Source organism: Curcuma longa, chromosome 17 (genome assembly GCF_044706935.1).
Source record: "Curcuma longa cultivar G26 ecotype Majalengka, Jawa Barat chromosome 17, ITB_CL_G26_1.1, whole genome shotgun sequence".
Lineage (NCBI taxonomy): Eukaryota > Viridiplantae > Streptophyta > Magnoliopsida > Zingiberales > Zingiberaceae > Curcuma > Curcuma longa.
Window position 1 is genome coordinate 1,724,985 of NC_133877.1, and position 27,608 is coordinate 1,752,592.

Genomic DNA, 27,608 nt, shown 5'->3' on the forward strand with positions numbered 1-27,608 from the left:
AATTTGATATTTGACTTGACAAGAGTTTATTTATGTTCGTTCAATACACACGAGATTAATTAACTAAATAAGCTTGAAAAACTCGTTAAATTAAACAAACAAGCTTAAACACATATGTGTTCAGCTCGTTAATGTTCATGAATAACGTTAGTGAACAGCGTTCGTAAACAATATTCTTGAATAGTATTCATGAACAACATTGATGAACAACATTCATGAACAATATTTATGAATCATAATCATCAATCAACCTCTTATCAATATATTAGATAAATAAAGAATGTATCAAAATAAACAAATAAATTTATATTATCAAGTTCAATAACTAACTAAACAATCTTACAATGTAAAAATTTTAAACAATCAAATAAACTTGAATTGAGAACTCGATAATATCTAAACAAACCAAGCTAAAGCTCATAAAAAAAAATTAAGCTAACCTTGAATAATCATTTCAAAAGTTTAATTTATTTTAGACTTGGCTCGGTCCGACTTGATTATCTTATCAAACAAACTTGAATATTATAAAACTTGACTCAGCTCGACTTATTTACCACCCTAGCTTTAATCAAAATTATATCATGTAATCTTGACTAAAATTTTTAGATGGAATATAATGAGAATTTTGAATATCAATTTATGAAGAAAAAAGTATTATACAATAATTTTTAAAAAGTGGTGTCTTTTTCCTTTTACTATATAGATAATTAAGGTGCCTTTTTTATTTTCTTTTTTTTATATGTATCAAAGAAATTTAATGTGAAGTAAATTTTAATGAGAATTTGATCTCTGCTTATTGATCATTATATATATATATATATATATATATATATATATATATGTGGTGTAAAGATTGAATTTTGAAATCGCATTGCTACAGAAATAAGGATTTCCATCTAATCAACAACTGATTTCCAGTGGTTTCATTTTTTTTAAATAAAGAATAATATGCGAATTAATTACGTAAATTCATAAATTTTAACTCCAATTTAGTATATAAATTATTTAACACAATAACTACTTGGTTTTCTATGAAAAGAAAATAACAGCAAGGGTTTTGTAAGATGAGAATAATGGCAGTTTTTTTTATGAAAATAGAATATAATAGATGGACACTTTTGTAGAACAGAATAATATCTAGATTTTTTTTGTTAAAATGAAAATGACATAAGCCTTTTTACCCATGAGTGTTATTATGCTTTTTTATTAGGGATAATTAAGTATTAGATTAAAATCAAATTGAATGAATTAAAATTGAAATAAATTAAAATTTTTTAAATTAACTAAACTAATCAAATTTTTAAATAAAAATTGAATAAGTCGAATCGATAAAAAGACTTATTAATTTGATTTTCAATTGAATTAATCAAAATAATTAAATTATTTAAATATTATAAAAAATTATCAATTAGTTTAGGATTTATACATTTACTTATTTAAAATTTTATAAATTATTTTTTATTTTAGTTAATTCGATTTATTCAATTTAATTGAATAAAAAAATTTAAAATCGAATTAATTATTTTTTTAATAATTAAAATTTTAAAATAATTAAATTAAAATTTTAAATTCAACTGATTCGATTTATCGATTTAATCGAATTGTTGCGATGGAAGACAAAAGCCTATTTGAAACAATTTAGTGCTCGCTGGTGCGCTGCAACAGCGCTGAATTCAGACCGTTGGATCTACTCCATCCGCACGGATCTCGTCCTCAGCGATTGTCGCTGCCTCGCATCGTGCTGCGCATCCGCCAACCGTGGGCGCAGTTCCACGAGGCCCGAGGGCGGAAGGTGTGCGTTCGGTGCGGCGATCGATCCAAATTGTGCGGCACGTAAGCGGCCGATGTCGACAACTGGTGCGTTCCCTCCTCGCGTCCGCCGCCGCAGGGTGGTCAAAATAATTAACGACCGCCCGTCACACCGACGGAACAGGGAGAGAGAGAGGGAGCCGTGCCGTAGTTGTGCTTATTGCCGCCACAACCTCCCGCCAGATAACCTCCTCGACGCTTCATTGGACAGAAGCTTCGGGTACGTCTGCGCCGAGTTATTCTCATTTCCCCTTAATTACCATCTAAATCTCGTCGTAATCTGATATATAAGCTCCTCCAAATCGACCCACTTTGAGATGTGTTTCTTGCTGGGAATAGAATTTAGAAAGAAGGTGAACGAAGATGGTGGTGGCGCCGGCGGCCGTTGAAGGTAGAGGGAGCGTGCATGCCGGAGGCGGCGGAGGCAAGGAGATGCATTTCCGAGGAGTGAGGAAGCGGCCGTGGGGGCGGTACGCGGCGGAGATACGAGATCCGGCGAAGAAGAGCCGGGTTTGGCTGGGGACTTTTGATACCGCAGAGGAAGCCGCGCGGGCGTACGACGCCGCCGCTCGCCAGTACCGGGGATCCAAGGCCAAGACTAACTTCCCGCGGCCCGAGGCTGCCTGCCCCAACAAGAGCGTCGCGGTGGTCGCCGCGGCCGCGGGAGGCAGCCCGAGCAGCCAGAGCAGCACGGTGGAGTCCTGCGGGCGCGAGGCGGCGGTGCCGCCGCCTCTCGCGATCCCGCTCCCGCCGACGGTCGACCTAGATCTCCTCGAACGCGGCCGCCGCGGCGCCGCGCGGTTTCCCTTTCGCCCGTATCCCGTCGCTCCGGTAATGCCGACGGCGGGCCGCCCCTGCTTCCTGCTCGACTCGATCGGCCTCAGATCCGAGAAATCCGAGCCGGGGTTCAATCGCCGCCATGTGACCTTCTGTCATCCGCTATTCATCACCGGGCTACCGCCGGCCGCAATCCATCGCGCCGCGCAGAGCGACTCCGAGTCGTCCACAGTGGTCGATCTGCGCCTCAACCCTTTACCTCCGCCAGCAGCGCCCAAGAAAACCCTTCGAAATTTCGATCTCAACCTGCTTCCTCAGCCAGAGTTCGACTGATCATACAACTCGCTTTTCCTGCGTAGCTCAAACTACGTTTCCCAAGTGTTGTTTTTTTTCTTTTCTTGTTCCTCAGAAACAAAAGCATCTAGAGGAAGAGATAATTTTGTAAAATGCTAATTAAAAACTCTTTTTTTCTATCATGTTTAATTAATTCAAAGACACTGCAATGTAATCGAGAATCCTTTATCGCCTTCTGTTCTGTTTTCTTCTTCGATGGAAATAATTACACTGTCTTTTTAGATCATCAATTAATTCTGGAAGCGTGGGCTGGACGGCTGTGGCTGCGTTGGCCGCCGGGTCTTTTGTCCCTTCTCGAAGCTGCATGGCGAGAAAGTTTTGCTGCCGTCTGCGTTGCGCTCGCTCGCTCGCTGCCAATTGGAAAGCGCGGGTTGCCGTTGGGGTTGGAAAATTTTGGACGGTGCGTCGAGGAGCGTCTTGACGACGCTTGTCGCCTGATCCGCGGACTGCGACGGCGACGGGGACGCGTGTGACGCACTGACGCCGTCGCTGTGGTCTTAAAGCGGCTTCTCTGCAGTGGATCACCACATGGCCAATCGCAGGCCGACAGGAAGAGAAGGCGGAAAAAAGTAAGATGGCCTCACTGTTATTTGTCAGAATTCAGTACAACCTGGAGAATCTAGTCGCGTCGTGGGTTGGCAGAAGGAAAGAAAATGGTTTGTAGTAGATTTCATTAATAATTGTATAAGTTAATCCTCGATAACATTTATGTAAGTTATCTCAGGCACAGAGAAGTGTTTATCAAATGTGCAACGGCCCTCCACCTGAATTTGATAACAAAAGAATGTTCGGTGCATCTGCTGCAAAAACATCGTCTTCTCGCGAAAAAGATAGATCAACTCATGAAATCGGATCCAAATACATCATTTACGCAAGCATCGAAGAATCAGGGATCAATTATGGAGATATCAATTTGCCTCTTTCTTTGCTTCCTCTAGTCTAATCTAATCCATTGAAACCGACAGGACATTGATTTAGCAGTTGATTTTATTGAGCAAGCCGGTGGTCGAGAAGAATACAAATAATATATTACGCACCCTTCCTTTTACAGCGGAGGAAATATGTAAAGCGGTTTTCGATAAGCATCCATCAAAGGCCCTGGCCCAATAGATTTCGGCCCATCATGAATAAAGCATTGCTGGGAGCGCAGAAGGCAGTTGAGGTCTGAGGAGGAAGGTAGACGGGCAGGGCAGGCAGAGGCGGAGACAGCGGGCACTCAAATACTGACATCTGTCTGCCATACATCACGTGATGTGCAGATGATAAGATTTAGGGTTTAGGGTTTAGAATTTAGGGTTTAAGATTTAACATTAAAGATCCGAATCGAGCTGCAGAAAGTGGTGGTGCATCATGTCAGTTCGCATGCATTATCATTCTGTCACGTCTGTGTATGTCAATACACTGACGGCAATAATTTAAGGTCGTCGTCTCATTTGAGGAATACATGACAGCTAGCATGTGCAATTCACTTAGCACTACATCTAATTAAACTTATTCGTGTGGTGGAAATCCTTTGGCAGGTCCGTGACAAGTATGGGCCATAGCCTCCCCTCATTAAAATTGTCAGATTCTATTCACAAGCAATTCGATTTTCCATCGATGCCTGAATTCAAGAGACAAAAAGAGAAGTTCTCAATCTCATCCCATTTACTCGTGATGTCAGAAGAATTAAGGTAGGAGCGTTTAAATGTTAAAGTTGTTCGAGAGGTGTAGGTGGTGAATTCATGTTAGCACAAATTGGGCATTGAGATAGCAATTGGAGCTACCGTCCATTGTATGAATTATGCTCTACTGCTACTATATTAATTGATTTCTGAGTTCTGACAACTTTAACATTAATTAACTATCATCATATATAACAGGTAATATTGATTGTGACAATTTTTATTGTCGTGATAGAGAAGATATCATCTCATCGAAAAATATATTTTAATTAAAAACAATTCGGCAATCAAGTGTTTTACTTTAACGACGTCTATCTATCTTACGTTGAAACCTATCACCTAATGAGACTAAGCTCATTGTGGAATGGAATGAGTATTTGCGCCATAGACGGATTTAAGTAGGGACTATCCTGGACTAGTCCAGTCCTATGAGTCTTATAATAATTTATCATTAATTTATTTTGAATATTTTTGAATGGGATAGTGGTGTAGTTGGCTAGTGCGCATATCTCATAGCTCGATGTGTTATCCTGAGGTTGAGAGTTCGAGCCTCTCTCATTCTGTTCTCTTGATGATGAAGATTATATAACATAAGTTATTTTGGACTTTGATCTAATTTTTAAAAAATTACATCAGGTTGGACTATTTTGGGCTCTAATTTAATTTTAAAAAAATTACATAGATATTTGTAGACTACCATTTGGTATCAAAGAAAAATTAATAGATTTTTTCTTTGTTCATTGTATTTTGATGTTTAATTCACCCTTTCCATATCTAAAGTTAACACGGTCCATTTCTAATTTCTGGGTCCGTCCCTGATTTGCACAAGCATATGTTTTCTTGATATTGAAAGTTAATTATGTTAATCAAAAATTACATTATTACTTTATTACCCATTTTAATATATAAACATATTTATTATTTTATTCTAAAAAAATTAAATTCGTCATCCTAACGGCCCCACAACATATTTATTATTCTAATACAGTTGTAAGTTGCTTTGATTCATAGTGTTACTTACGGTTAGTATAAGATTTTAATATTTTGTCATTTATTGCTCGATGCATGTATATTATCGATTATATATTATAATTAACTAACTAACTAACTTTATATATATATATATATATATATATATATATATATATATATAGAAATATAGAAATTGCGACATCCGCGACCCACCATCGCTGCCGCCACCGCCCTCACCGGGCTGTCCGACCACCGCCGACCGCCGGCTTGGGCACGATCGACGCGTCGCTCGTCGGCGCTTCGTCTGCCATTGGATTCCGGTCGGATAGTGACTGGAATCTGACGGAATTCGATCGGAAACAAGGTCGGCAGTGGCAGCGTCGTTTCCGGCCAAATCGCGGTCGGATTCCAGCTGAATCACGACCGCGATTTGGCCGGAAACGGCGCGGCCATGGTCGTCAATCCTTCCTCGATCAGTCTCCTGCAGCGATTCGGCCGGAATCCGGCCCGATCGTCGTCGACAGTGGCAGCACAGTGGGGGCGGCTATTTCCGACCAAATTCGTCGGATTCCGACCACTATCCGACCGAAATTCGATGCCGGCCTAAGCGCCGGCGAGTGGCGCGTCGATCGCGACTGAGGCGGCGGCCGGACAGCGCGGCGAGGGGGGCGACAGCGGAGGTGAGTCGCGGGTGTAGCACACGGATCGCAAATTCTTCATCGCGCAGCATAACAATTTCGTATATATATAGAGAAATGTTACGTTGCGCGGCGAGAAATCCTCGACCCATGCGCGACACCCGCGATCCACTGCCGCTGCCCTCGCCCGCAGTCCGACCACTGTCGCCCACCACCTCGGACGCGATCGACGCGCTGCTCACCGACGCTCTATCCGGCGTCGGATTCCGGCCGGATAGTGGTCGGAATCCAATCGCAATTTGGTCGAAAATGGCGTGACCACTGTCGATGGCGATCGGGTCGGATTCCGGCCGAATTACAATCGGAGACCAACCGAATCAGTTAAGAAAGAATTAAGGTTTACATAGTCATGCTTAATTATCGACTCCTTTGGCCTAGCTAATCAGTTAGTTTATTTTTATTTTTATGTTCGATCATATGCGTCTTAAGTAAGGGATGAGAATGATATTTTGTAAAAATATTTATCCGTGCAATATATATGTTTATTTTAAATAATTTATTTTCTTTACATTAAAATATCATTCATTTTACTCTTAAATTCATAAATCTTAAACATTTAAAAGAGGAAATCGAAATCAAAACCATACATACATATCAAATATGGATATTGATAAAAAAAAACTGGAACCTCAATTATCGAGTTGTGAAAACTGCATTAAACAATTCAAATATGTAAACTGGCATGTTTAATTTGTATTGGATGATAGTAATCAATTAATAAATTAAAATTATATACATAAACAACAATTTAAGTGTATTTTATTGCATGATTTCTAAATCTAATAACATGTCAATTTGCTTAAGTGATTTATAAAAAATTTAGTGAAAGAAGGAAATTGATCCAAGCCGATTGTAATTGAACTTGATCAGACAACTAATTTAAACTTTTCCTCCAAGCAGTTTTAGCTGATCACAATGTCATCTGGAAGAGGTTTTAGCTTATCATACAATTTACTTGTATACATTATTCGTATTACAGTGAGTCCCGAAGCACATCCCATTTTGTCTTGGTGGCCTCTATAAATGGTTAAATTCAGCATCCCCCAATTTGTGATCGGATGTGAAGGTCTCTTTGTCAAAAACCTCCTGAACACCCATAAAATGTAAAATATAACACTATCCATTAATTATTTTTAATGATACAAAATGTAAAATATAATATATCATTATATTATATAGCTATAAAATTATATATTAACTAATAATCCAATCCTGTGTTAAGTTTTGAATTCACCCATTGTAATTCCCCGTCAAACATACTGCAATTATATAGAGAAAGACTCTTTATTAACTTAATTTTAATGAATAAATAGTAATATCATTTATCAAAGTTGAATCAATATTCCGCATTTTAAATTGTATTTTTTTCTGAAGTGATCGTGTTAAAATTTTTTTTATCAATTTATGAAAATACTATTTATGTAAAATAATATTAACTTATAAAAAATAAATAAATTTTTATAAATTAATATTTTATCAATTAATATATATAAATAGTATTAATTGGCTCGTGTGGCAAAAAAGAAAGAAAGTGGTGCGTGGCAACGTGAGGTCTCGGCGCAGAGGAGGGGGTCGAGGAGGAAGTTTGACGGGCAGAACAGAGACGGAACCACGCAGGAGGACATCGTCCTGTTATACATCACGTGATGTGCAGATGATAAAATTAATCGATCGAGCTCGTGTTGCAGTTGGTGGTGAATCAATGTTGAATGTCATTTTTAGAAATGTCACTACGAGATAGGCATAGCAGTGAAGTTAGGTGGTGTCAGGATGTCTTATCATTCTGACATTTTTTTGTACATGTCAATTCACAGCCAACTCTACGTTAAAATCGTCACATTTGAGAAATAGATGACAACTAGCGAGTGTAGTTCATTTGCAATACAACTAGTTAACTTATTACTTAAAAGAAGTCCTACGTGAGACAAAAATTAACTTTGAATTTTGTGGATTATCATTACATATAATACAATTAAAGGATATACTGTCTTTGTTGAAATATAAAAAGAGGTCTTGGAGTATAACATTCTTGGAATAAGCTTCCACATAATAATTATAACATTAAATTATTTTAATTCACTTTACAATATTATATTAAATATAATTAATTTTGATTCAAAATATTAAATACGATTATGCCTTTTAATTAATATCATATATTCGATTAGTACAGTCTATTTTTAACTCTTACAAAAATCACGTGATAAGATTCTCTCTCGCATGAGAATGCAAGACAGCTAACCGAATCAGTGCATTAATATTTTACAATCAACTCTATATAAGATTCTTCTCACATGAGCTGTCAGTATACAGCTCGAGTTCGAATCTGCCAGTTCTTTTAATAAAATAATAATAATAAACCACAGTCTTTGTAAGAAAACCACACATAACCATATTTATGTATGTATGTCAGATCGATTTTCAGGTGAATATTAATGATGTCAAGATGGTAAACTGTCGCAGACTGCAGTACAATTATTAAGAAACGGTACAATTATTAATAATGTATAAGTTAAAATTATTTTTAAATAAATATTATAATATTCAAAAAATAGATCGAGAGTTTGAATGGAGAATAATTAAGTTGTAATATTTTAAAAAAATATTATATTTAATGTGATAATTAACTTAGTCTAAATATTATTATATGCATGCGTGCATTATTTATAATATAATATATTAGTATAGCTACTGTCAAATTGATGATGATGATGCATCTGGATATATCATTGGTGCAATTAATAAAATTGATGAAGCTAACAATTAAATTTAATCGATGCAACTGATGGAGTAGCGTGCCAGGCATTCAAAACTGTAATTTCATGTTTAATTTATACGAGGATAGCTCAAAACTATTTTAATTCATAAGTAAAAACTAATATATAGCTCGAGACATGAAGCAGTTGTGTGTGTTGGATTCTTGATCTAATTAGTTATTGAAAGATAGCTTGAAGGAGCTGCTGGATGAAGACAAGAAGCGATCAAAAAAGTTGAAATGAGGTTTGCTTTAATTTAACGATCAAAATATTATTATTATTCTTTTTTTTCCCTGTTATTTTTGTGCAATTTTGTCAGAGTAAATAAAAAATGCCAAGTAAAACAGATCAAAATCCAAGACATCATTTTGTCTTGTATTAATAGTAAAAATAATTATAATGCAGCTAAAATTTCTACAACTCTCTCGTCTTGGAAAATATAAGTGCGCATCATTTTTTATTATAAGCCAATATGTGGATCTAATATTAGAATTCTAATTTTACTATAAATTTGAAATTATAAATTATAATTTTTTTCTTCACGTCACAACAAACACAGAACAAGAATTTTTTTTAAAAGCAAATTGCATAGATAAACATTACACAGAGTGCTCATCCATCCACTCAAGACACATACATGAAAAAGAAACAAAGGAAAAATAACAACCCACACTACTAACACATAATCCATCCACTCAAGTACACTACAAAAAATTTATCACATAGCGAGATTAACGATTAGCGACGGAAACAGCTCGTCGGCATTTTTTGGTTGCTGACGTCATTTTAGCGACGAAATTTAATATTCCATCGCTAATTAGTAACGAAATTTTTTTAATCTGTCGCTAATTATTTAGCGATAATTTTTTAAACTGTTGCAAAAAATAGCGACGAAATTTAAAATTCTATCACAAAAAATCGCGGAATTTAAAATTTCAGCAAAAAATAACGAAATTTTAAATTTCGTCTCTAATTAGCGACGAAATTTAAGATTCCGTCGCTATTTTTTAAAAAAAAAATAAAAAATATTTAATTTTAGGGTTTATTGCCGACGGAATTTAGAATTTCGTCACTAAATTTAAAAAAAAATTAAAAAAAATTTCAATTATTAACGACGGAATTATAAATTCCATCGTTAATAATATAATTTTTAATCTATTTTTCTAAATTTCCCTGTTTATACGACAACAAAACATGACATAATATAACAGAAATACACAAATAAGCCAACAATGGTAAAACACAACACTAATATAACATCTGAATACAACACATATCAAAATACTCCGATACAATCTAAATACAATAACATAATTACAAATATCTAGATACAATGATACTATATCAAATGTCAGAATACAAGAACTGATCAAAATTATATCTAAACCAACCAAGGCAAAATAGAAGATCCTGCAAAAAACCAAGAAGATAGGTTAGTAATAGAATAACGTATTTGAAAAATGCATGCTTACAAGTAATAACGTAAAAAAATTAAAAGTAATAGAAATACTAACTTACCTTGCAGACAAGCTACTGATCAGGAGCATTAGGGTCCTGAATATATATATCAGGGTCTGCACCTCGCATCTCAGCTCGCAGAGCATCAAAAATAGGCTACGATGGCGTCTGGCCGAAGGCCTCCATCCAGGCCGCCATCTGCCGCCCAAGCCGAGCTTGACTTTCTGCCTGCGCCTCTAAAGCGACGAGTCGATCTTGCTGCCCCTCTAATACGGCGAGTCGATTCTTTAATTCTTGATTTTCTTTTTGTAGGGCTTCTATCGCAGAATTTGATCCGCTGGGACGACCCCTGGCTCTAGGGGCCATCACACGATCATATACGACTCTCGCCTGGGACCCTAGACCATAGAGGGTGGAGCTCTTCTTCCTCCCACCAACTACATCATAGTAGATCTCATTCAACTGGTCGGTTGAGAGCTCTTGCCTCTCTCCTCCCTCAACTGCAAGCGCAGACGCCTGTGCAACTCTAGCTGAATATTCAGCTGTTTAAAATTAAATTATTATAAAATTTCATATTAGAAAAAATAATTACATGGCGGTAATGTGAAATGAATTAAAAAATTATTTTCTTATGTCTAAGGCCTTCGAGCGAGCATCAATAAAAGTTCCATCCTTGGACTTGTGTGTCTTTGTAAAAATCTTCCTAACAAGTAGGAGGACGCTGTAACTGGTGCTCTTGAAAATTCAAAAATACAATTAAATTAAAATAATGACATGACTAATTAATTAAAAATATAATAATTGTAAACTTACTAATCCAAGGTATGCTCTACAATGGAGCGGGATCCAGCTGTATGTTTTGTGGATCCGGTGCTAGGGCCAGCTAGCTCGGTGTTTCTGTTGGACTGAGCTGTCGCTGCATTTGCCTGCCATGCTTGCCATACTGCTTGCCATGCAGCCCAGATGTCCTCTGGGATCCAATATGGTCTGGTGCCCTTAGTTCTGCATTTATATAGAAGATCTTTATATAATTTACCACCAGCAGCATTCCAGGCGTCTTGAAACTTCCGTTCATGTCCTGGCTCAAAAGTATATTTTTTCTGCAAGAAAAAAATAATAGTCGAAATCAAAAAAAAACTTCATGGTGGTTAAAATGACTTACCACAAACTCGTCGTAGTAGAATGTGCGCATGGCTTGATCGACATGCCTCCAAGTATGCCCTGAACGACATACTCGCTCACGAAACTTACTAGAAATATATGCGGCAACTTTATGACCCTCTAGTGTAAAATTGCATTAAAAACCATATAAATGTTAGACATATGCTATAAAACAAAATATAAATTAAAAAGTACTAAATGTACCAATACTTACCACCCGGCAACAACTCTCAATACTGTCTGGCCACCTGGTGTTGCTGCCTGATCAGACATATCTATATCTGCAAAATCAAGAGGGAAAAAATACTTCAAAGGGATACATCCATCTATATTGAATGATTACAAAGGTCCTGTGAGTTGCTTCTATTGGTTCGGTTATTCCAGAAACTCTTGTGCTTCTATTTAAAACATAAATTATGACTATTATATAAATAATCTTGATGTCCAGTAGCTTCCTAATCGAATCAAGGTCCATATAAAATCCAAAGATGTTTTATAACTCTAGAATCTACTGGACATGTTAATTCAGTTTCATTTGCTCTTAGTATTGCTTTTATGTAAGGGCCAGTAAGCTCTTTGTATATCTTGCTCAAAGGTAATGAAATGTCATGTTAAGTGTTTCCCAAAAGTTATTATCCCCAATTAGAGATCCTCTAGCTGGATATGTTCAATTTGTGTAAGGACCAACAAGGCTGCTTCTATAGACCTCCACATCATGAAAATGGAGAAGCACAATTAGTACCATACTAGATTTATTTTTCCTTTTAAATTTTGCCTAGCTTTATAAGTCTCTGATCCATCTCTTGATTGATTTGATGACATCCTTCTGTTTTCTAATCCTTACCAACATATGGGGTCTAGGAATATTGAAGTTGTTTCTCTGATCTTTGTGATTTGTCATCAGTATCACCTTGAAATTTCTCAGGTGTGATTTGTACCACTAAGCAATGAGGTCTATGCATAAGCAATGAGGTCTATGCATAAGTAAGAATCCAGTGCTAGTTCAATCGTGATTGTAGAATCCAGTGCTAATCTAGATCACATCTAGGATGACCTACAAACAATTTTTAAGTGGATAGCAATTAATCACAGTAAATGGTGAAACTTAACCAATTTCAATTATTATGATTTAAAAACCACGCTATCATGTGTTAGATCATGAACATCAATTTAGAATAAACGAGGCTCAGAAATTCAAAGGAAATAATTTCAAAAATTAACTTGCCAGCTCTCTAGGAAAATTAAGTTGTCAGCTCTCTAGGTAGATGTGACAGAATTAGTTGCCGAACAAAATGTAAAGTTCTAATTAGCTTCACATGAAACCCACTACAAGGAATAGATCCCTCGACACAATTACTGCATTTTTATAATTTAAATCAATATCAAGACTGTACATTAAGCATATTATAAACATTTTTATAATTCATTTATAAACATATTATATTTTCCCATGCAAACTCAACGTTGCAATGTTCATTCACTCAATCGCCTCTCGCGATTCCCGCCGACGGTCGACCTAGATCTCCTCGAACGCGGCCGCCGCGGCGCCGCGCGGTTTCCCTTTCGCCCGTATCCCGTCGCTCCGGTAATGCCGACGGCGGGCCGCCCCTGCTTCCTGCTCGACTCGATCGGCCTCAGATCCGAGAAATCCGAGCCGGGGTTCAATCGCCGCCATGTGACCATCTGTCATCCGCTATTCATCACCGGTCTACCGCCGGCCGCAATCCATCGCGCCGCGCAGAGCGACTCCGAGTCGTCCACAGTGGTCGATCATCTGCGCCTCAACCCTTTACCTCCACCAGCAGCGCCCAAGAAAACCCTTCGAAATTTCGATCTCAACCTGCTTCCTCAGCCAGAGTTCGACTGATCATACAACTCGCTTTTCCCAAGTGTTGTGTTTTTTTTTCTTTTCTTGTTCCTCAGAAACAAACGCATCTAGAGGAAGAGATAATTTTGTAAAATGCTAATTAAAAACTCTTTTTTTCTATCATGTTTAATTAATTCAAAGACACTGCAATGTAATCGAGAATCCTTTATCGCCTTCTGCTTTCTTCTTCGATGGAAATAATTACACTGTTTTTTTAGATCATCGATTAATTCTGGAAGCGTGGGCTGGACGGCTGTGGCAGCGTTGGCTGCCGGGTCTTTTGTCCCTTCTCGAAGCTGCATGGCGAGAAAGTTTCGCTGCCGTCTGCGTGCGCTCGCTCGCTCGCTGCCAATTGGAAAGTGTAAGAGAGCGGATTGCGCGTTGGGGTTGGAAAATTTTGGACGTCTAGCTGCGTCGAGTGAGCGTCTTGACGACGCTTGTCGCCTGATCCGCGGACTGCGACCGCGACGGGGACGCGTGCGTCGCACTGACGCCGTCGCTGTGGTCTTCAAGCGGCTTCTCTGCAGTGCACCACCAAATGGCCAATGGCAGGCCGACAGAAAGAGAAGGCGGAAAAACGTAAGATGGGAATTCCGTAGAAGCTGAAGAATCTAGTCGCGTCGGGGGTTGGCAGAAGGGAAGAAAATGCGAGATATATGAAAATGAATGAGACTGAGTTGCACGTTTGCAGTAGATTTCATTAACAACTGTAAAAGTTAATCCTCGATAACAATTATGAATGTACCTCTGGCACAGAGAAGTGTTTATCAAATGTTTGTTGTTGTTGGATGGATTGGGAAGGTGATTGCAATCGACTCAGGAGAAGCTAGTGGAGGCTCGGCCATGTACTCAGAGATTGTGGAGCCACAATAGTTTTTTTTCTTCACGTCATAACAAACACACAGAACAAGAATTTTTTAAAAAGCAAATTGCATAGATAAACATTACACAGTGTCATCCCTCCACTCAAGACACGAACATGAAAAAGAAACAAAGGAAAAAAAAAACAACCCACACTACTAACACATAAGTCCTTAGAGTAAACTTTCTAAAGTTTACATTGATTATTTTACTTCATAATTAGTGAAACAAACAGGATGAGGAATGACATGTGTAATTACCTCTTAATTTGTTTATGGTTTAAAACCATAAACATGGCAACAAGTGTTAACTTGTTTGTTGCAACAACGAGAGGCACGAGAGACGCTGCAGTAGAAGATGATCTCTTGCAATGGCGAATGAGAGAGGAGCAAGAGGAAAACTGCAACCAGTAGCATAATAAAAAGCATCTTCATTGTGTAAATGATTGGAGTCTGGAGGAGACACTGACTGAGAGGAGATGGGAAGATAAATTCCAATCAGATGGGAGGAGAAGTTCCAACCACGAACCATTATATAGAAGGGAAGACATTTTAAATTTAAATTTAAATTAAATATTTCTGAAACGGTCATTTAAGATGACCTTCATTCAATACAACATTAATTGAAAATCGGCCATCATCCATGTGCTGCTGGGTGCATGTCATGGATTCATGAAGCCAAGCAGAGGCAGGTGATGTGATCGCGCCTGCAGCTTTTTCCATTTCGCTATTCCTCATATGGGACGACTTTAACGTATGGGCCATCATCTATTCCTCATATGGGACGACTTTAACGTATAGTCGTCCGTGAATCGACATATTTATCCAAAAGATGTCATAGTACATCTGACACTACCTAACTTAATCAGCATGCCTTATCTCATGATGAAGTTTTCAAAAAGGACATTCAATTATACATCACCATCTGCAATTTGAGTTCCATTAATCTATACGACAATGCATCTAACACCACTTAACTTCACCGCCATGCCTAATTTCATAATGACATTTCTAAAAATGACATTCAACGTTGAACCGATATGATACATCATCAACTGCAACTCGAGCTCAGTTAATTTTATCATCTGCCCATCATCACGTGGTGTATGATAAGATGATGCCTGTATTTGACAACCTCCTATATTATTTTATTTAATTAAATAATATTTTCATAAATTGGTAAAAAAAATTTAATGTGATCACTTTAGAAAAAAAGACAAAATTTAAAACGCGCATTGATTCAACTTTGATAAATGATATTACTATTTGTTCATTAAAATTTAATAAAGAGGAAATTTATTGTGCGTAGATATTTAATTTGGAAAAATAATAAAGGAATAGAGATTTAAATTTATATTTTTTTATAAAAAAAAATCAAATCTTAAATAAGTTCAATTCAACCATTTTTTCTCTATATGATTACAGTATTTTTGACTGGGATTATAATGGGTGAATTCAAAACATAGGAATGGATTATTAGTTAATATATAATTTTATAGAAATATAATATAATATAATTATATATTATATTTTACATTTTGTATAATCAAAATAATTAATGGATAGTGTTATATTTTACGTTTATGGGTGTTCAGGAGGTTTTCGACAAAGAAACCTTCACATCTGATGAACTGGACTTGCAACCATTTGTAGAGGCCGGGATGCACTATAATACGAATAATGTATATAAGCAAATTGTATGATCAGCTAAAACATCTTCGATGCCTCTTGGAGATGACATTGTGATCAGCTAAAACTACTTAGAGGAAAGGTTTAAATTAATTGTCTGATCAAGTTCAATTGCAATTTAATTTTCTTCTTTCACTAAATTTTTTACAAATCACTTAAGCAAATTGTCATGTTATTAGATTTAGAAATCATGCAATAAAATGCACTTAAATTATTGTTTATGTATATAATTTTAATTTGTTAATTGATTACTCTCACCCAATAGGTAACTTTTAGAAATGAAACATACCAATTTACATATTTGAATTGTTTATTGTAATTTTCACAATTAGATAATTGAGGTTCTAGTTTTTTTTATCAATATCCATATTTGATATGTATGGTTTTCATTATGGTTTCTTATTTTAAATGTTTGAGATTTATGATTTTAGGAGTAAAATGAATGATATTTTAACCTAAATAAAGTTGTTTTTTAATTTATTTATTCTTAAAACAGATGCTTAATAAAAATTGATGATTAAAACAATTATTTAAAATAAACATATATATTGCATAGATAAATACTTTTATAAAATATCATTCTCATCCCCTTACTTAATACACGGGCATACGTAGATAAAAATAAAATCACACTAACTGATTAGCTAGGTCAAAGGAGTCGATAATTAAGCATATCTATGCAAACCTTAATTATCTCCTCTCTCAAAAGACCTAGACATACAAAAATAATAAGAAAAATACACTACTAATTAACTAACTATTTACATAGAATTAACTACTTTAATAATACATATTAAGGGATGAAACGATATTCTGCAACTAATTTATCTCTCATGGAAGAATACCATGAGCATGACAATATGATTTTACATTAGCATTACATATCACTTAGACCGGCTATTGTCTGTAAGTCTTCTTGCTTCCAAGGCAAAGTTCATAAAGTAAAACAAGATTAATAAAAAAACAAACAACAATAGTCATCTTCATTCTCTTCAACAAAAGATGGAATCCGCCAGTCCCCCACGATCATCTATAAGGAGGTAAATCAAAAAATTACAATTAACACATGATCGGCTCCACGATCATCTGTAAGGAGGTAAATCAAAAAATTACAATTAATCACAACGGAGGAGGACATTGCCTCTGCTTCGCTGAAATTCGACTCTTGCCCACCTTCATTCTCGCTTGTAGGAGTTGTAAAGATTATAGTTGTACTATATTGTGTTTTTACTCATCATAAAAAAAATGATAAATCCCAGTCAGTCTCATGGACTCAATCCCTGGGGATGGCCGGCCCGGTCCCACGGAAGTTTCCCACCGACCACCAGGGTAAATCGCATACGACGGTCAATCTAGATGCCCAGCATCCTTTGATTGCGTTCCCCATTTGGAGGAAAATTCCTGCAAATACGTTATAGCTGGGGATCGAACCACGGGTCCCTAGGTTACAACCCAAATGTCTTACCGTTGCACCATTGCCCCGGGGACTTTTACTCATCATAACCCTTACTTATATAGGGTTAGATGGGAAAATATTAATGCACCCAGCTGGCCTGCATTATCACGCAGACATGAATCTTGGCCAGGTGAGTTAAAAATTGACTAGTTAATGAAAATAAATAGTCGAATATATGACATGCATTAAAAGGGCAATCAATAATTGAATTTAATATTTTGAATCAAAATTAATTATATTTAATATGATGATATTGCCAAGTAAATTAATTAAAAATAATTTCATGGTACAATTATTAACTATGTATTAATTAAAATTATTTTTTAAATAAATAAATAATTTTTAGAATATCTCAAATATAGATCGATAGGGAGAGAGCCTGAGCCGAGAATAATTAAGTTGTAATGTTTGAGAAAATATTATGCACCAGTAAATGTGATAATTAGGTTAGTCCAATTATTATTGTATGCATTATCTTTAATGCAATTAATGCAGCTAACAATTAAGTTTAATCGGTGCAACTGATGGCGTACCGTGATAGACAGCCCAAACTGTTATTTCATGCTTACTTTGTACAACTGATGTAAAAAATAACATATAGTTCAAAACTGCTATTTCAATAATTAATGAAATTATAATTATATATTTTAAATAAATTAATTAAAGAGAATAATACTTTTTGATTCTTAGAGAGTATTAAATCATGGATTTACATTTGATTAATATTTAATCCAATAATTATTATACCCTTATGGTAAAGAAAGATAAATGTGCCCCAAAAGAGTTGCCTAACATGAATACTACTTATGCAAATAATTATTAATATTTACATAATTACTTTTTAATTAATGAGAGGTTATATTGCACGTGAATAAATCATACATTCAATATACTCCCAGCTGGATCTATGATTAAAAATATTAAAAATAATCAATATTAATATAGTAAATAGTGATTAATGAAGAAAATCAAAACTGATTCCATAAATAGTCAAATGACATATTTCAATGTAAGATAAACTTCTCTTATTAAAATAGAACAAGAAGCACTCACTTGATTTCCTAATTGCTTGTAAAATATTTTTTAATAGAATCGTGTAGAGATGATGCCTCTATATATTACATCAATAAAAATAGTCACAACCAATATTACCTGTTATTTTCATGGATATCAAAACAATTAATTAATGTTAGGGTTGCCAGAAGCCAATTAATGTAGCTAGCAACGTAGCATAATTCATACAATTAATGAGATGCATGACAGGTAGCCCCAACTCCTATTTCAATACTTAATTTGTGCAACATGAATGCACCACTACAACTTCTAGACAACCTTAACATTTGAACAGCCCTATCTTCCTCTAACATCACCTATACATATATATAGCAGTTCACGGGCAACTTTATCAGAGTCCACTGACACATGAATTGAATAATATGACCTCTGTCGGTTGCTCAGTAAATCATTTCCTCTCTCGGACGTTGCAGCTTAGGATGCCTTCTCGTCTCGGAAAGGTTTTAGGGTCTTCAATAATCTCGCACAATTTGCTTATGTCATTTCCATTTTAGGTGTTGTTAAAGTAGTGTTCAAAATATATGTATGATTAAAAGATTTATCCTTGCATATGTAGAATGAGTTGGTATTACTTCTTCAACTAATTTGTTAATAGTGTTTTATTTTAATTAGTTTTATCCATTGAAAGACATGCATTAATTATATCAATTTCCATTACTCCTATTCTTCCATCTATATATCTACTCTTTGCTATACTCGTGACTGGAACTCTACAATTGGTGTTGATCTATCATAAAATCATGTCCTGACTAATATAAATGAGACAGTTGCCAACTAGCCATCACAGTTTGGATGTGGGCGCCTCCACGGGCTTGCTCACATGGTTAAAGGGCATCATGAGGCGATGGGTTCGATCCCTCCCCTGCGCTAGCCATGATAAGAGGCCAAAATGGCCGCCCGTGTACTCCCCAACTGAGGCCATCACAGTTTGGATGTGGGCCAAGAAGATCATATACGCAAAGTTTTACTTTATCGACGGAAGTACAGACTATTGAAACCATGGTAGCAAATAGCAAGCACCAGAAAGTTCTCCAACCTTGCTCTTTAAAAAAAATTGTAAGCACTTAAATGGGACATTGTAAAAGCTTTTGTGAAAAAATTGATGATGCGAATCTAGACAGAGCATAGCCTCTGTGATTAAACTAATTATATATGATCATTTAATATATATTAGATTTTTGATGTTATTAAACTAATTACAACACAAATAAAAATTATATTTTTATTTAATTTATGAAATATTGACTCATAATCAATTTACTAATCTTAACATTTTTTACCTTTAAAAAATATTAAATGGAGTAAGAAAAAGGATTAGAGAAAATAATGTTCTCATCTTTCCCTATGAAAGTGCATGATGATGCACAAGATGATTGCATGAGTTGGCGTGAAAAAAAAAAAAAGCAAAAGGGATGGTATAAAAATGCAAATAAATAAATAAAAGTAATTTATAGATAAACACGCAATTATTAGGACGAAATAAAAGTTGTGATATATAAATTATATATGTTAAACACAAAAGTAATATTTTCCTTTGTCAAAATGATATATACATATATATAACTTTTTATTAAAATCTATATGGTTATATATAGATTTTTATTAAAATCTATATATGGTTATAATTACAACATACGATAAATATAATACTGTTAAAAATTACCGACGACGAAATTATATTATTTAACTCCTCTTTACTGAGAAAAGTCTATTTTATTAAGAATGAGCTGATGAAAGCTCGAAGCATGAAGCATGGAGTTGAAATCTTGAAGCTTGATGGAATCTTGATAGAGTCGCTGGAATTAATCAACCGAATTTTGATGGGGGCCGTTGTTGGAATATTGGAAGCTTAGCTTGAAGCATGGAGTTGGAGGAATCTAAGGAATTTTGAAGCATCAATGAGTTACTATACTCTATGAAATCTGGAATCTTAGTTGGAAATTTAACCCATGTATGGAATGAAGCATGATTTTTTTATTTTTGGCTATAAGGTATGAATAATGAATTTACTCCATGATGAATTATTGAATCCATTCAAAGGTAAAGATTTTGTATACATGTAGTACATATGTTAGCACATTTAAAGGTGAAGATTTTGTATATATGTTAGGAAAACCTATTAATGGACACATTTAACTTTAATGGAAGAAAATTAAAGTTAGATATAGGCAATCAATTGTGAATAGTAAGAATAGATTACCTGAAATAGCATTAATATATTTCCTTTGTGACCTTTATCGACCATTGCACATCTCAGTAGAAGGTAAAATCTTCTGCAAAGTATTTCCTAGTAATATCGATGAATCTATCCGCCACCAATAATTAATCGTGTTAAAATATTTGCTCAGATGGATGACTCGCCAATAGAACAGGTGCGACTGACAGTTCCTTCAACGGACGATCCAACGTTACGAGTGTTAACATTCCGCATATGGGTTCTTGGCGTTCCACTCTGCATCCTGCAATCGGTGTTGTTTCGAATCACTTCTTTCAGCAACCGTTATCTACATATCGTCTATTTGTATCGACATCTTCTTGTTCGGTGGAGGTAATCTGTTAGCCAAAAGTTTTGCCAAACAAAGATGTGAGAATCCCGGCACAAGATGGAGCTTTTCGCTGAATCCATGTTCCTTCAATGTCAAAGAACATATCGTCATGTCCATATTTGTTAATTCAGCAGGCAGCAGTCGAGGCTTTTACAATATCAGCATAGCCAAAATCTTTTACCACAGAGAAATTCATATTTGGCCCGCTTTGCTCTTGGTTATATCAACTCAGGTACCAAATTTATTATAACAAGAAATCATATATAAAAAGAGAAGTACTGATCATATATATGTTTTAAACTCATGCAGTTTTTGGGTTTCGGATTTGCGGGTTTGTTTCTAAAAGTTTTAGTTGATTCACCTTATATGTGGTGGCCCAATGTAATTGCTGACATATCGCTTTACAGGTATGTTAATTTGTGTTGTTCTTAAAGAATTATCAAGGATCATCAGATGAACAGAAAATGATATGTAATGTTTGATTTGTATTTAATTTCCCAGGGCATTACACGAGCAGGATAAGAGGCCTAAGGGAGGGTTATCACGTTATCAATTCTTTTTTACTGTCTGTGCTGCGATTTTCGCTTATAGCATCGTCCCTTCTTATTTCTTCCAGTCCATTACTGCTCTCTCTTTTGTGTGTTGGATATGGAAGGACTCAATCACTGCACAACAAATTGGCTCTGGGATGAATGGACTAGGCATCGGATCAATTTCGCTCGATTGGATGACTATGACAAGTTTTTTAGGAAGCCCTTTAGTTCTTCCTTCATTTGTGATATTCAATATGTTGATTGGATTTATCGTGATCACATACATTATTTTACCCTTCTCTTATTGGAGCAATGCATTTGAAGCAAGAAAATTTCCACTGTTTTCGACCAATATCTATGATTCTACTGGCCACAAATACAATGTCTCTAGAATTCTAGATTCAAACACTCTCACGTTTAATCAAGAAGCCTATGATAATTACTCCAAGATATACTTCACTACATCACTGATTTATTGTTATGCGTTTAGTCTTGCTCAATACACATCCTCTATTTCTCAGATTACTCTTTTCTATGGGAGGTACGTACTCATTTTGTCACATTATATTCTAATTAATCGATGTATATGTATGTATTCATAGTCCATGCAATTAATCGATCGGGTGCAGTAATCTAGATATATATATCTGCATGCAGATCACTGTGGCAACAATTTAAGAAGGCATATAAAGTGGATGATGAGCAAGATGTGCATGCAAGGCTAATGAAGCAAAATTATGAATCTATTCCTCAGTGGTGGTTTTACTCCATATTGTTCTCGATGATCGGCATGGCGATTCTGGTCTGTGAAGGTTTTGGAGGTCAAATTCAACTTCGTTACTGGGAAGTTTTGTTGGCATGCGCTCTGGTGCTTCTGTTCCTTCCAGTGGAATGTGTACTCGAAGCAATTGCTGGTTTGGTGCGCACTAGCTAATTAATCTATACAATTAATGAATTTAATTAATTTGTTGATTATTTTAACTAACTAGTGATTAACTTTATGTGTGGCATGTACGTAGGGATTCACATTAGATCTGTTATTGGAAGTCATCATTGGATACTTGCATCCGGGCAAACCTCTAGCCAACATGGCATTCAAATTATACGGAACAGAGGCTCAACAGGTGGCATCATGTGTTATATCTAACTTTAAATTATCACACTACATGAAGATTCCTCCAAAAATCTTGTTTCATATCATGGTAAATTCATTAATCATTAATTCACTAATTAATTAATCATTTCCTAGTCATTAATTATATACATAAAACATGCATGTTGAGTACTGTACTGCGTGTAGATTCTAAGCACGACTATTTCATGCTTCGTTGATTTTGGCATAGCATGGTGGATGCTCCGATCAATAGACAATATTTGCCAACCAGAATTGCTTCCAAAGGGAAGTCCTTGGACATGTCCCAGTAGAGAAAGTAACCTACATCAGTGGGGTGACATGGGGTCTTGTAGGACCAAGTAAGATGTTTTATCCGAATGGTATGTACTCAGTAGTCTTCGTCTTTGCTCTTATTGGACTCGTCGCACCAATTCCCATTTTGGTTGTTATCACACAAGTACCCTGAAAACAAATGGATCAGGCTCGTAAACTTTCCGATCATATTCAGTGCGGCGGTTCTTATACCTTTCGGTGGTATTGTGGGTTATTGGAGCTGGTTTATTGTTGTCATACTCTTCAACTACTTCATCTATCATAAACATAGAGAATGGTGGACCAGATATAATTATCTATTATCTGCTGGACTTACTACGGGCTCTGCATTTTTTGTTCTTCTGCTCAGCGTCTCTCTTCAGTTTCATAACATAAACGGAGTCAATTGGTGGGGATTGGAATTAGGTGATCATTGTTCATTGGCAAAATTGTCCCACAACACCTGGTGTTATTATTGAAGGTTGTCCCATAATCCAGTGATGGACTATTTATATTTCATTGTGTTCGTGCATGGAAAGATTGAATAAGAGAGATTATTTTTAATTTTATTACTTTGTTTGATTTGATAATTGTCAAGTGTTATGGTAAAAATTTCATTTAATCTAAAGGCACAATGAATTTGCGGATTAAAAAAAATACTGAATAGATAATTATTTACATGCATTAATTGATAAAATTACTTATTTATGAAAAAATTATTTGTCCAAAATTTAATTTATGAGAATATTAATGCGAATACATTTAAATTTATGTACAATATTATATATTTACAAAAATTTAATTAAACGATGATAAATAATTGCTGACAATTTTATTTATGGGATTGCATTAATGGCTGACAAATTTAATAGGGATCCCGCTCGCTGTGTTCTCTATTGTCCGTATTTGTCACGCACCTGTTCAAAGGGCGAGCTGTGCTATTTAATTCCTCAAATGCGACGAAGACCTTAACATTATTGCGGTCACTCCGTCACTGTATTGACATATACATCCAGACATTACTTACGTTTCTGCAGTGATCTGCATGATGACGTTTCTAATAATGTACTCAACGTCGAACTGACATCGTACATCACCCTGCAGGCTGCAGCTCCCAGCTCGGTTCGAATCTTTAATGCTAATTTTATCATTTTGCACATCACGAGATGTATGGCAGACAGGTATCACTAACTCATTATATGACTGCCTGCTATTTTCCGCCTCTGCCCTGGCCTGCCCTGCCCGTCTACTTTCTTCCCCAAACCTCAACTCTGTCCTTTGCTCCGAGACCTCACGCTGTCACGCATCATCTTCTGCCCTTTTTGCCACATGCTTTGCCACTGCCCCTCCTTGGAACAGTTGGCAATTACATGAATCAAGTATTAGATAATAGTTTAAGAAATCTGTCAACATTTGCATTGAGAAGTCGAAGTAAATATTGGCCGCAGCAGACAGTTGCAATGGTGAAAGGCAATTAATTAAGGATGAAGCGATGCAACCAATAATGTTAAAAATTAATACTAAAATTAGCAACTGCACTGCACGCCTATTTCGTGGGCACCCGTGGGCGCCGCAGATCCACCGTCCATTCACGTGAAATTCGACCGTCCACTGCACAGTATTTCTTCTCTGACCTCCGCCGCTTCCGGCCGCCATCGCGCCGTCGTCCGGCCACCGGACCAGGCCCGATCGATGCGCCACTCGTCGGCACGTCGACCGATGCCGGTTTCCGAGCGGATTGTGATCGAAATCCGACGCAATTTGGCTGGAATCGCGTGCGGCCACTGTCAATCGCGATTCCGACCGAATCGCGGTCGATTTCCGGCCAAAACACGATCGGAGACTGGCCGAGGAAGGACCACTGGCGGTCGGCAGTCCTTCCTCGACCGGTCTCCGACCGAGATTTAACCAGAAACCGACCGCAATTCGGCCGAAATCGCGGCTGGCAGTGGCTTAATCGATCAGCTGATCGATTAAGTCTCCCTTTAATGGAGGCTTAATCGATCAGCTGATCGATTAAAGGGAGGCCGAAATCATGACTGGCGGCCGACGGTCCTTCCTCGGCCGGTCTCCGGTCGGAAACCGGCCGCGATTCGGTCGAAATTGCGGCTGACAGTGGCCGATCGAATATATGTGGGCTTAATAGATCGTGTGATCGATTAAGCCCTGTCGCCCATGAGTCGCCCACCAAACTGTCGCCCAGCAGATCAATCTCGTGTATATATATAACCGTAGATATATAATTACCAGATAGATGAAATTAATTTTTGGAGTATGGTTAAATTGATTATTATAGAAATGTATATTTATTGTAACGGATAAGAATTGAATTTGCAAAATTTTTTAAATAAAATAATACAAACCAAAGTCTTTTTAAAAAAAATCAAATATAGTCATCATTTATCATATTTGCAAATGAATATTAATGATGTCAGTATGCATGATGGTAAACACTGAGGCGATGTTACAATTGTGTCGACGAACTAACCGTCAATTTGTATTTGGGAATGTGTGGCATCCCAACTATATCATATCACATGGGCAACGACAGATAATGCTATATAATTAATGATAAAATTGTCGTATATTGAAAATAGCCAATATTGCAGTTTGTGTCAGTGCGGGGATTATAATGGTGTCAAAATTTGATCCAAACGGTATATTCAATCCGATCTTATTTGAAAACAAATAAATTAGAATTGAGATTTTTCAAATTCTTGAATTGAGAATTTTAAATTGATTTAAATTCGAATTAGATTCAAGTCGGATTTGAATTGAACTAGATTGATCCATTCGAATTTAGGATTTAGGAGATTTTTTAGGATTAAATTAAATTTCATTTTAAAATTTAACATGTTTTATGTAATATTAATATGACAATAATTAATAAAATATAAGATAAAAATAATGAATCATTAAATATATATATATATATATATTATTATTATTATTATTATTATTATTATTATTATTATTATTACATTTGATCCATTCAATCCATCCGAATTACCATGTCTAAGGGATTGGCAATTTACATATGACAAAAGTCAAATATATAATTTAATTATTTTAATATTTATCCTTATCCTTACTTTAACCTTCACTTTATTGATTTGTATACTAAAGATACATACAGGTATCAAGTTCTTCTATATGTAATCAGAATGATTTATTTATCCGGATTGGTCTTGATTGTGAGTCACGATTCATCGACGACGCTGTCACACATTATAAGAAAATTAATAATTAATAATAGAATTAGTGATCAAAATTTAATTTAATCGTTGTTTTTAAATTATAATGATTTATTGATGCTTAAAGCTACGATTCCAAATTTCATAGATTATAATAATTTATTAATGCTTCAAGCAACCTGGCCCAATAAAAATTTTTTAGATTTCTCCAATACTCTACTTCAAGCTAAGCTTCCAACATCCCTGCCTTATCAATATTTGGTTGATTAATTTCAACGATCAATTATATCGATTAGATAGAATTGATTAATTTATTGTATGATGTTGCACACCATACATCAATCACTAGCTAGCATCTGTTGAGTGATAATACAATTAATTAATGTTAAGATTGTCTTGTACACGTTGCAATTGCATACAGCTCGAGTTTGAATCTGTCGAGATTTTTTAATAAAATAATATATATTAAATTTAAAATGGGTCCAGTGACCATTTGTTGGATATTAATTTTATAAATATATATTTTTATAATTAATATTATAATATAAAATAACATATATTATTTTTACATTTTGTAAAATTTAAGGTAATTAATGTATGGTGTATTTATAAGAGCATCTGTAATGCTCCTGCGTTATAACACTATTAATATTAATAAAAAAATAAAAAGGTGGGCCAGGCAGGGGCTGGCCCACCCACTGCAGCATTAACGCGTTAACAAGTTTGAACGCGTTCAGTGTGGCTGCCATTGCCACATGGGCAAGCACGGCTGACTCATCCTCTCTCTCTTCGTTATTAACGAATCATTAATATGCATTGCAGATGCTCTAAGTAGATTATTTGTGAGTTAAGACTTTTGACTCATTTATAAATGGATTGTCCAACCTCAACACCAATTATGTTTTTGAAATAAAATTATCTGTTCACTTTTTAAATAATTAACACTTGTTAAATCGATAATCCACCTATCGATGGAAAATTAACACTGTCTGTAAATAGAATCTGATGTCACGTGAATTTATTTATGATTAATGGCTGATAACTTTAATGGGGATCCCGCTCGCTGTGTTCGCTATTGCCCGTATTGTCACGTCACGTTCAAAGGGCGCGCTGTGCTATTTAATTCCTCAAATGCGACGAAGACCTCAACATTATTGCAGTCACTCCGTCAGTGTATTGACATATACATCCGGACACCACTTACGTTCACCTGCCACCGACGTTCATGATGACGTTTCTAATAATGATATTCAACGTCGAACTGACATCGTACATGCCAGCTGCATCTCCCAGCTCGGATCTTTAATGTTAATC

The 27,608-nt window shown here is 35.9% G+C and overlaps 2 protein-coding genes and 1 pseudogene across 2 annotated transcripts; all 3 read left to right on the forward strand.

Moving 5' to 3' along the window:
* Positions 1-1,651: 1,651 nt before the first annotated feature.
* On the forward strand, positions 1,652-3,107 carry LOC141811603 (ethylene-responsive transcription factor 4-like). The gene is made up of 2 exons (XM_074699623.1): positions 1,652-2,029; positions 2,163-3,107. Exon 2 carries the CDS (start codon positions 2,173-2,175, stop codon positions 2,917-2,919), a length of 747 nt encoding a protein of 248 aa, XP_074555724.1. The 5' UTR covers positions 1,652-2,029; positions 2,163-2,172; the 3' UTR covers positions 2,920-3,107.
* Positions 3,108-13,099: 9,992 nt separating this feature from the next.
* On the forward strand, positions 13,100-13,516 carry LOC141811472 (uncharacterized). The gene has a single exon (XM_074699501.1). The coding sequence runs from the start codon at positions 13,100-13,102 to the stop codon at positions 13,514-13,516; it is 417 nt and encodes a 138-aa protein (XP_074555602.1).
* A 7,427-nt stretch (positions 13,517-20,943) lies between these two features.
* On the forward strand, positions 20,944-23,601 carry LOC141848225 (oligopeptide transporter 1-like; annotated as a pseudogene).
* Positions 23,602-27,608: the final 4,007 nt, after the last annotated feature.

What these genes read in the sequence shown, in the direction of transcription:
- LOC141811603 (XM_074699623.1), top strand. Translation starts at nt 2,173, where the DNA reads ATGGTGGTGGCGCCGGCGGCCGTTGAAGGTAGAGGGAGCGTGCATGCC.
- LOC141811472 (XM_074699501.1), top strand. Translation starts at nt 13,100, where the DNA reads ATGCAAACTCAACGTTGCAATGTTCATTCACTCAATCGCCTCTCGCGA.